Genomic DNA, 11361 nt, shown 5'->3' on the forward strand with positions numbered 1-11361 from the left:
TCTCAAATTGCACTCTTCCCTGGTGACAATCAAGAGTTGCCCGATACTTTCCAAGCCAGTCCATACCTAAGATCACCTCATGATTCTTTAGGGGGACAACAATCAGATCTACAGGCATCGGCCTGTCCAAGATCATCACTGGAATGTCCTTAAACAGACTTAATGGGTTCATAATATGTCCTCCGGCCGCAACCACTCTGTCAGGACTATTCCAGGTTCCATACCGTAACATACCCTTTTCGATCATATCTGGACTCACAAAACTGTGTGTAGCTCCAGTATCGAAAAGTACATGTGTTTCCACACCACCAATACTTAAGGTCCCTACACAAGATCCAACCCAAGTATCTATCCATCCTAGGTTCCATACCATGCAATTCTATAGAAATTGAAAAGTATAAGTCTAGAATATTACCAGTGATCGCCTTGTAAGGCTGAGCCTCATCCTTATCTTTGGACAGCTCGTACACACGCGATGCTGAGGTCTGGCCCCGACTCTGGACCGGCTTGCTTGCCTCTGCACGCCCCTTACTTTGACCACTCTGCATCTTAAGGGCAGTCCCTACGGTAGTCTCCCTTCTGGCCGCAGTGATGACAAGTCTTGGATTCACTTGACGGACTAGGACAGTCCCTAGCAGAGTGATCCATCTTACCACAACGAGTACATGCTCCCATGGCTTTCCAGCACTCACCACCATGATATCGACCACACTTAGAGCACTCAGACCTACCACTTGAGGTTTTACCCTCGTTAGCCGAGTCCCTCTTTCTCTTCTTGTCACTACCCTGAGCCGTGGATACAACCACACTCTTCACATTCTGCTTAACCTCCTCTGCGAGGTTGGTCTCCAGCATAGCCATCCTCTCAACCAACTCATAAACAGTGTGGAAAGTGCGGACTGAGCAATAGGTCCGGAGCTCGGCCCTAAGGCCTCTGATGAACCTACGGACCTGTACTGTCTCGTCCTCCAGTTTTTTGCCCACATAACGCATGAGCTGGTTAAACTCTTCCTCATACTCATGGACCATCCTGCATCCCTGGACCAATTCCAAGAACTTAGACTCCAAGCGATCCCATGCCTCTGCTGGAAAGTACTTCTGGTTGAACTCCACCTCAAAATCAGCAAAGCGTTCAATGGTGCCATTGGTACGCTTATCAAGAGCCAACCACCAGTTGTGTGCATCACCTTCCAAGAAGTGCACTGCAATATCCTTCTGGTAATCCTCAGGGCAACGAGTTGAGCGGAAGTTGCGAACCAACCAACTCCTCCACTCATCTGCCTCCATGGGATCAACATTTCCAGCAAAGTGTTTAGTCCCCAACTTGGAGATGTGCTCCAGAACCTTCAGGTAATCCATACGTTGGACATGCCTAGCTGGTGGGTCGATTTCCACCACCTCAGCTGCCTACTTCGGACGGACACCAGTTACTTGAGCAGCCACACGAACCGGAGGAGTAACCTGTCCCACAGGCGGATTCACCAACGGGGTGAACGCCTGAGTCAAGGTCACCAGTTGAGCTCCCATGAGTTTCATACCCTCCAGTATGTCCCTCATAGATGGCTCAGCTACCTCCCCCACACCATCAACCCCAGCATTGTCTGCACCAATGCCCAGGTTATTCCCATCCTCTACATCAGATGACGCAGCATCATCCTTTTTGACTTGCCCTTGCTGACCATCCTCAGCATTCACACGAGTCTCAGTAGGAAGGATCGGATCCACTGGAAGTCCGGTCTCATTGTTACCCAGCCCCTCCTGAGTCGGTAACACTGTGGTTGGAATGGTTCCAGCTGGTAACATTGCGGTTTGAACAACACCATCCTGTTCCACGGTTCCGGATGCTCCAGCTGCATCCTTTCCTCTCCGAGATTTAGTCTTCTTAGTAACCTTAGGGTTCAAAACACACAAGGGTTAGTTCATAACGTAACACACAAACCTCAAATCAATCCTAAGATTAAACATTTCAAGCAATCATATCCAGTAAAGAAACAACCTACCGTGAGTCTCAACAGCCGATGTGTGGTGAACCAATAACCCAAACAAATCCTAGAATCAAGCATGCTCTAATACCAACTTGTAAGACCCGATCCTGGATTAATAACACCACTGCTAGGTATGACCCATTCACCACACATCTTCCCATAGCCAGAGTCCTCACTGTGCTTTTCCTTTACCACGGTCCAAGTCTGTATCTGAGACCAACACAGCACAAACACAAACACCTGATCAGATTACTAAACAAGAATCTATCACACATCATGGCTGGGATCACATCTATCATCAAAATTACTCATCAGGTCAAAACATGACCAATTTCAAAAGTACTCTAAAAATTAATTAAAATTCATGAAAATTCATGATAATTCCCAACTAAGAGAATGCCATAATCAGAATTTGCAGAACCGGTCTCGATCCTATAGATCTCGGCCAAAATCAGTCAAACCGGCCCAAAGTAAACATCATCAAATTAATTCCTAAAAAATGATTAAAATTGATGAAAACTCATGATAATTCATAACTAAGAGGTTCCCATAATCAGAATCCAAATATTCGACCCAGAACATATGGATCCTGATCATGGTCAGTCCGACCAAAGCCATGGACTTTCATTGGTTCTTTGATCTGGCCAAGGCCTAAGATATGTGCTTCCATGTCTGAAACATCAATATCCAATACCACAACAAGAAATAGATGAAAGACAGAGTATAAGGTCAGAGTTAGGTGTATCCAAACGAACCAGACGGAACCATACGCACAGACGGTTCATCCGCCGACTATGTCCGGTGGTTCTCGGCCACACCTCTCACCTTAGGGTTACGATCTCCAGGGGATGTCTCCTTCTCCTTTTCAATCTCCTTCTCCTTCTCTATCTCCTTCTCCTTGTCTTTCTGCCTAGTGTCCATCCTCTTGATCTCACAGACAAACTCCACCGGAAACAACCAAGAACCACCACAGATCAGATCGCCCAACTGTCGGTTTGTCTCTCTTTTCTCTCTGGAAGTTTTGTCTGAGTTTCCTGTCTTTTCTCTTCTGAAATTTTTGACAGAGACAGGAAAAAAATGAAGAAGAAATCGATCATAACCTTTCCCATAACTGCCTGGACGAGCAGTTACCAAAAAAGTACCAAAAGGAGCAGTTTTTCCCATACCGCCAGCCAGTAACTGGCGGTTATTCTTCTTGTTCCTTCCTTTTCAAACGAAACCTGAGCCTTCTCACTCCCTGGTTCGATCCCCAATACTCCTGATCCAACCGTCACACATGGACCACCGATTCGGTCCGTAACCGCTCGGACCCGACCACACTGGTTCGGACCGGAACACTCCTCCTAGCCGAGATGAGCTGACCACCAACTGGTCCCAGCTGATTGAGCTAGTATTCCAGCTCCTGTGAGCTGATTAAGTCATGGTGAACTATTTCCAGTTGCACCTAGCTGGCTGAGCTTGATCTGGACCTCATACAGCTTCCGGTTCACTCACCCAGTTCCTTATTACTTGTTTCCCTCATATCCTAGTTAAGTCTCAGCTTCCTTATGCCCTTAGCCTTCATTTTAGACCATAGTACGCTTGTCTCAAGTTCTTACGACTTGACTGGTGCGTCTCCTCGCACCATGGTCCGTCCGGACGATCCTATCTAGGATCGGGGACATGGCAGACTCACTTCTCACATTGTTTCCGGTTTATTTAGACCATCAATTTATATATTTTTTAAAAATAAAACCACTTTATAATAAAATTAAGTTATATTTCAATAGTATTTTATTTTAGAGTGAAAATAAATGATGAACAAAAAACAAATGAATTATTTTATTTATAAAGTAAGACTATTTTTATCTAGTATAAAATGAAAATAGAATATCATTAAAATATTTTTACTCTAAATTTTATTTTTAAAATGAAAAATAAAATGAGATTGGAGATGTTCTTAATTTAGAATTGTTATTATATCTTGATCCCCGTTTCCCGCTAGCTTATTTAAATTTATTTATCATAGGAATATTCATTTTGAATAGAAAAATGTAGGCAGTTGAAGTTAGATCGCTGATTATGGTCGCTCGCATTGGTAAATGCAACTCAAATAAAAGAAAAAATTATAAACGTAGTGCTTACTTTAAACGGAGTTGGTGTTTGAATGAATCTTTAATATTTATTGGTTAGTTAACGGAAAATTAACAAAAAGAACTAACATTTGCAAATATAATACCGTATGAAAAGAATCGGTGACAAGACGTTCAAGTCAAATTAAAATTAGGCAAAATTTTATGCCATAAAGAGCACATATTTTCTATTCCCGTCAAGTGAAAAAAATCTTTTATAATGGAAAAGACCAGTTGCCGTTTAAAGTTTGAGTTTTGTGACATGCGACAAGACCCCCGAAACCCGACCCGGATCCGCGGTTGAACCGGAAAATCCGGTGATCCAGAAAAAATCCAGTTTAAGTTTTGTGAAAAACCCAATATTTAGAAACCCCAAAAACCCGGAATCCGATAGCGGTTGAACCACCGCTTGAATCAATAAATAACTTTTACTTCTTGTTTTAGTTTTTTAATTATGTTTTTAGATTATGTTATATATTCTAAACTTTCAATTAAAAAATTAGGTGCTGACAACAAAAAAATTAAGTTTTCCTTTTTCAGTTTTATATTTTTGATTATGATGAAGATTTCACAATGTCACCTGAAGAAAATGAAGTGAACGATAGTAGAGAGAACCAAAATTAGTTGATTTGATTTGGTGTTAGTTTATTTCTGTTATTGAAAATTTATTACAATGATCTTTTACTTTTGGTTTATTTTGTATTTGAAGTTTAATTTATTATTCACATTAGACATTTAAATATTTATAAATTTTGTGTCTTGATTTTTTTAGATGTCATAACTCTTACCTTGTTCGAGAAAATTTTAAATAGTCTAAACTATTTTTTGATATTTTGTATGTCAAATGAAAATAAAAATATAAAAACTAAAGTTAAGTATTTTCTAAATGTTTTCTAAACTTTCAATTAAAAAATTAGGTGCTGACAACAAAAAAATTAAGTTTTCCTTTTTCAGTTTTATATTTTTGATTATGATGAAGATTTCACAATGTCACCTGAAGAAAATGAAGTGAACGATAGTAGAGAGAACCAAAATTAGTTGATTTGATTTGGTGTTAGTTTATTTCTGTTATTGAAAATTTATTACAATGATCTTTTACTTTTGGTTTATTTTGTATTTGAAGTTTAATTTATTATTCACATTAGACATTTAAATATTTATAAATTTTGTGTCTTGATTTTTTTAGATGTCATAACTCTTACCTTGTTCGAGAAAATTTTAAATAGTCTAAACTATTTTTTGATATTTTGTATGTCAAATGAAAATAAAAATATAAAAACTAAATTTAAGTATTTTCTAAATGTTCTTAAACATAAAATATATACATATCCAAACTATTATTTTATGTTTTTAAAAAAATTTAGAAATTATTAAATAAAATTAAGTTTTCTAAAGTTTTCTAAAACTTTAGTTTCTATATTTTTATTTTCATGCTGATATATTATTATATAATAAACTTAATTCATTTATTAACTTGCTGTTTATCCGTGGTCGACCCAGTGATCCAGCAATCCGGTAAATCGTCCGGTTTAATGTCCCGGTTGGGTTTAAAAACATTGCCCACATCTTTTCATTTCCTGCGTCTACGTATTTTATTCCACGCGCCACTCCTTGTATCTATTTGTTTACGTTTGAATAAACATTAGTGAATGAGTCTTGCCGCGAGGAATTCGAAGGAAAGCATGTCCGGCATAGCCAAGACATACGTCTTTTCATGTACGAATGTAATAGACGTCTACTCGGATTCACATAAAAATGAATGTAAGTTTTTCTTTTGGTAAATGAGATGACTGTAAATTAATTAAAAGTTTAGGTTTTAGAGTTTCTACAATCCAAAAAACGTATGCTTTATCTGAAAAAGTAAGTTAGTACTCTGATCTGAGTTAGATTTTAGTGAATATTCATATTTCATAGTAGTTATCTAGGAAGTGAAATAATTCGTCAAAGTTTTTATGAAAGATTTCCATTAATATTATTCATGTATTATATTCCTTCCGTTTCAAAATGATACATATTTTAGTTTTTCACACAGATTAATAAAACATATTAATTTCAATATTAAATGCATAATTTTCTGTGATTATCTATGTCCTACTCCTTTAAACCAATAAAATTCAAAAAAATGCAATTAATTTCTTGAAGTTTATGACTAGTCATTATTAGTTGATAAAAAGTGCACTCGAAATACAAAAAATATATCATTTAAAATATTTTTTTCTTCTAGAATATGTATCTTTTTGAAACAGAGAGAGTTTCATGTAACGTTTATCTAATTTTTACCGCATTTTAGAATTACATCATGAATATTTGACCAGGACCGGTCATGAGTAAAGCCAGATGAAACATTTGCTTAGGGTCTTCAATTCTTTTTGAAAAAAAACTACATAAACATAAACCCCCAAAATTTTTAAAAAGGCCCAAAAAAATTTTAAAATTTTTTTTCAAGTGAAATCTTTACAAAAATTGCCTAAATCCCCCAAAATCTCATGCCTCGTCTTTAACAACTAATCAAACGACAGCTTATTCAGCTTATGACACACCAATTATTTGCAAAGAGTTAATTTTTTCACACTTATAGTAAAAAAAGTGAAATGTAATATCTGAATAGAGTTTGGACAAGAAAAAGTCTAGTTAGTAAAATAAGAGACCAGATCGTATAACCATGCCGTTAGGAGACACGACACGACACAACGTGGGAATAAAGCATAAAAAACAACAGAATGAAGGGACGAAAATTAAATGCTCGGCAGAGGACGGCACCGTCCCGATAACATTCACAACCGTAAGCCTCCCACGACCGGCGTTTACCGGTGACCAGTGTTTTTCTCCTTTTTTATTAAAATTGCCTTTATTTAATATTCTTGCCCGCGTAAATGAAAAGGACATTTATAATAATTAAAAAAAAAAAACAAATGGAAAACATCCTAAATCCAAGCTGTTTTCCAGATAAACCCAAACTCCACAAAAGTTATATTCACACCTCTCTTTTATCTTCTCATCTCAAATCACATCAAACTATTACAAAATACAAAAACATTTCATCAAATCAACCAAGAAAGCTAAAGAAAAGTTCTCCTTTCTCTTCCTCATAAAGTCTCAGAAGATTGACAATGATGATGATATTTCTATAAAGTATATCTCTTATATATTCGATCTTTTCTATTACATGGGGAAGAAGATTAAAGAGGATCATCATCAAGAACAACAAAAAGAGGAGCCCAACAGTACCAAGAACACAGAGACAACAGCATCATCATCAACACACATGATGAATCTTATTACAACATCAGATCATCATCAGATGGAGCTAGCTGGAAACAACATGAATCTCTCTAGCATCTTCGATATTCCAATATCTTCACCTTTTGCTTATTCTTATTTCGAAGATCACTCCTCTAATAACCCCTACTCTTTCCTTGACTTGCTCCGACAAGACCAACATCAGTTTGCTTCCTCCTCTAACTCATCTTCTTTTTCAATCAATGCCTTTCCTCTCCAAAACAACACCAACCACATTTTTACGGATTTACCCTTGTCTCAACCTGTAACAACAAAGGATGAGTCCTCAGAAGTTGTGAGCACAACACCGACATCTCCAAACTCAACCTCATTTTCCTCTTCATCTAACGAAGCTGCTAATGATAATATAAATAAAGAGGTTACAGTTAAAGACCAAGAAGATGGAGATCAACATGGGCCAAAGGGTACTAAGCCACAGTAAGTAAATAATTAACCTTCCATTTTATAGACTGATTGATTTATATATGTTTGGATTTTATTAATATTTGTGTGAACTATCTTGTTTTGAAGGTTGAAGGCGAAGAAGAAGCAACAAAAGAAGGGAAGAGAGGCTAGGTTTGCGTTTCTGACGAAGAGTGATATTGATAATCTTGACGATGGTTATAGGTGGAGAAAATACGGCCAGAAAGCTGTCAAAAACAGTCCTTATCCCAGGTAAAATCTATTACTCTGTATATAAGTGAATACATATATATTACAGCCCTAGCTAGATCCATGTAGATCATGGTCATTTTGCATGCATCTGTGTTTACATATACTTCCTTAGATCCATTTTTTCTTATTCATAAGGATGATCATCTACACCATCTACATGCTATTTTTTGGTTCCATATTACATTTGCGAGATGTTGTGTTACATACATGTTCATTCAACCTATCATATACATAACACACTATTCTGTGTATGTATATGGGTATGTGCGTGTAGAGTACCCTATATTCAGTGTATTATGCCGAGTCTATATGCATTTCACATGACTCTAACTCATATTATATACGTAATATATCCGGTTCAACCATCGTTATATAACCGGTTTTAAAAACACTGATGTTCACTATGATATAATATAGAAGACTATATGTACCTAATACGCGTGTTTGTGGGGTCCAAAATGTTTGAATTTTCGTTTCCAAGAATATGTTTTATTTTGTTCCATTCCATGAGGTTTCTGTGTTTTGTTTCTTCCCTTGATTTATGTTGCTTGTGTCGGAAGATATCTCAACTTGTTCCAAAACTTCATCTCAGATCTCGAGATCTTCTGTCCTTCATATCTTCCTTATTCCTTTTTCCAAAATTTTAAAGTACATAAGAAAATATTGACTACTTTTGGTTTGTAAATTTATTATCATTTAATATAAGTTATTTTATTGTGCAGAAGCTATTACCGCTGCACCACAGTGGGTTGTGGAGTGAAGAAGAGAGTGGAGAGATCCTCCGATGATCCTTCCATCGTCATGACAACTTATGAAGGTCAACATACTCATCCTTTCCCCATGACGCCACGTGGACACATCGGAATGCTTACGTCACCAATCCTCGACCATGGTGCAACCACCGCGTCATCATCATCGTCATTCTCTATCCCTCAGCCACGCTACTTGCTATCTCAGCATCATCAACCTTACAACATCATGTACAACAACTCTCTAAGCATGATCAATAGAAGCTCCTCCTCTGATGGCAGTTTCGTAAATCCAGGGTCATCATCATTCCATGGATTTGGTTGTGATATGTCACAAGCTTCGACGTCAACTACTTCTGCCATTAGAGATCATGGATTACTTCAAGATATTCTTCCTTCGCAGATCAGATCGGATACTATTAACACTCGAACCAATGAAGAGGACAATAAATGAACAACTATTTTCCCCGGGGTACTTTTTTTTTCTGGCCGGAACCGGTTGATTTGTGAGGAGTTTTTGACCGGTTTAGATAATTAAGCCGATATTGCTAGCTGGGTTTCTAATGTTTTTTTTCATCAATATTTAGCATCGGGTTTTTTTTCGGAATCACGATTAAACAAATAACCGATGCTAACTAGGAAGTAGGAACAGAGGTTTGTAGCATATGTGATATAGATGTAACTTCATTTTTGTTTGAGCATTAATAAAGTGTTTTCTTCCAGGAGTATGATAGTATGCATACCGCGCATGCATTTGAAGTTTTGTTAAATTATATGTAGACTTTTTATATCATTTAATTTGCAATGCTGCTATCAACTAGGCCGGCTCTCATTTTACAATTTATTCAAACCTTACTAAATTCATTCATAATCATGCATTCTTGTAGTTAAATGCATAACATATATACATTCATTCAATATTAACTTCAGTTTAGTTCCAAGACGTAAAATTAATTAGTGGACATACAGTTATTATATGACCTGGTGTACTAGATTGTGATTGGCTAGATTATATATAAAACTAGTAATTAATTGAATGTATATATGTTAATTTTCAAGTTTCATAACTGCGATACTATCCCTTCATACTTATTCACACCCATGCACACGCACCATTTATTCAAAACTAACATCTATAATTTCAAAATGGGTCTTTAACAAATAATTTTTTCAAAAATGGTGACAAATAATAATAGCTTAAATAATTAATCTTTTGGCTTTACACTCAAAGTCTCTTTTAGAGTTTTCTTCGCTGCGACTTTTATGGTAGTCGTCAATCATCACATATAACATTCAAAAAGACTTTTAGGATTAATAAATAAGCACGCAGTTTGTCATATGCGTACTTGACCCACCATTGTTTTTAGATATGGGCATTTATATGGACCATATTTTAACATAAACAACATCATTGATTTATTGCTCTTTTCTCTGACCAAATATAATGTGTACTCCCTCTGTTTCATAATACAAGTAGTTTTGGATAAAAGTACGAAAATTAAGAAAATTATTATGTTTTTAAAAAGTATTTTATAATAAATAGGTTAGATATAATTTAACCAATAAAAAATAAGTCTATTTAATTTGATTGGTCACACTGTGTTCAATAAATGTAAAAGTTATCTAGAAATACGAAAACTACTTACATTTTGAAACAAAAACATTTTGCTAAACTATTTACAATACGAAACGAGAGGACTATTATATAGCATAAGTTTTGATAAATATCTACTTACAAATTACAATATAAGAAATAAAATTGAATTGTTATGGTACGGAATTATAGTAATGTCATATTTTAATATATCCGTTTTATGTAAGTCAGCTTTTGACATTAGTTAACAAACACAAACCTAAACCCACACACACACCGGTGTATATGTATGTCAATCATAAAGTTGATGCATGGAGCTATATATGCGTGCAAATATGCTTTAGGACTTTTTCAGGAAGCCAATAGCTACGCAAGTGATGTATGGCTGATATTAAATATAAAAGTAAATGCAAAAAGCATAGAGTTAGTAATGTCCATAATGGACTGTCTTTTAATCACTAAAACAAATAGAAACAAGAGGAGTTCTAACAGGCTACTCAACAACTCTACTCCATCACCAACTAAGTATCAAAACAAAGCATGCCTTTTATATTATGGAGAGTTAATAAACTAATTAATGTATTTCTTTAATCACACCATCCCGTACGTAAAGTTGCACGCATGTACATGTAACATGTATACGTATATATATAGGACGTATATTAGTATTATTTTCTACTATGTAGAGGATGGATTCGACCATCCCACAGGGCCCGAGGAATAGGAAGGCCTGGCCCGAGTTAGAAAGAGCGACGGCTCGATCTGTCGGCTCGAGAGTCAGGTCTCTCGGCTTGACTCTTGAGTACTTCTAGCTGGCCATCGTCGACTGAAGAGCATTCGGCTCAGCGGTTGCTCGAACACCTACGGGCCTCTCGGCCCAGCAAAGGAGGCCCACCAAGATGGCGTAAAATTAGGTCAAGAGCGAAGCATCGGGACGTCTATATAAGGGAAAGAAGAGGCAACGAGAA

At 36.6% G+C, this 11361-nt stretch overlaps 1 protein-coding gene across 1 annotated transcript; it reads left to right on the forward strand.

Moving 5' to 3' along the window:
* The first annotated feature begins 7087 nt into the window (after nucleotides 1-7087).
* Nucleotides 7088-9539, forward strand: LOC106324652 (probable WRKY transcription factor 48). The gene is made up of 3 exons (XM_013762607.1): nucleotides 7088-7813; nucleotides 7907-8050; nucleotides 8773-9539. The coding sequence occupies exons 1-3, from the start codon at nucleotides 7263-7265 to the stop codon at nucleotides 9251-9253; spliced, it is 1176 nt and encodes a 391-aa protein (XP_013618061.1). The 5' UTR covers nucleotides 7088-7262; the 3' UTR covers nucleotides 9254-9539.
* The last annotated feature ends 1822 nt before the right edge of the window (nucleotides 9540-11361 follow it).

This window comes from Brassica oleracea, chromosome C2, assembly GCF_000695525.1.
Source record: "Brassica oleracea var. oleracea cultivar TO1000 chromosome C2, BOL, whole genome shotgun sequence".
NCBI classification, from domain to species: Eukaryota; Viridiplantae; Streptophyta; class Magnoliopsida; order Brassicales; family Brassicaceae; genus Brassica; species Brassica oleracea.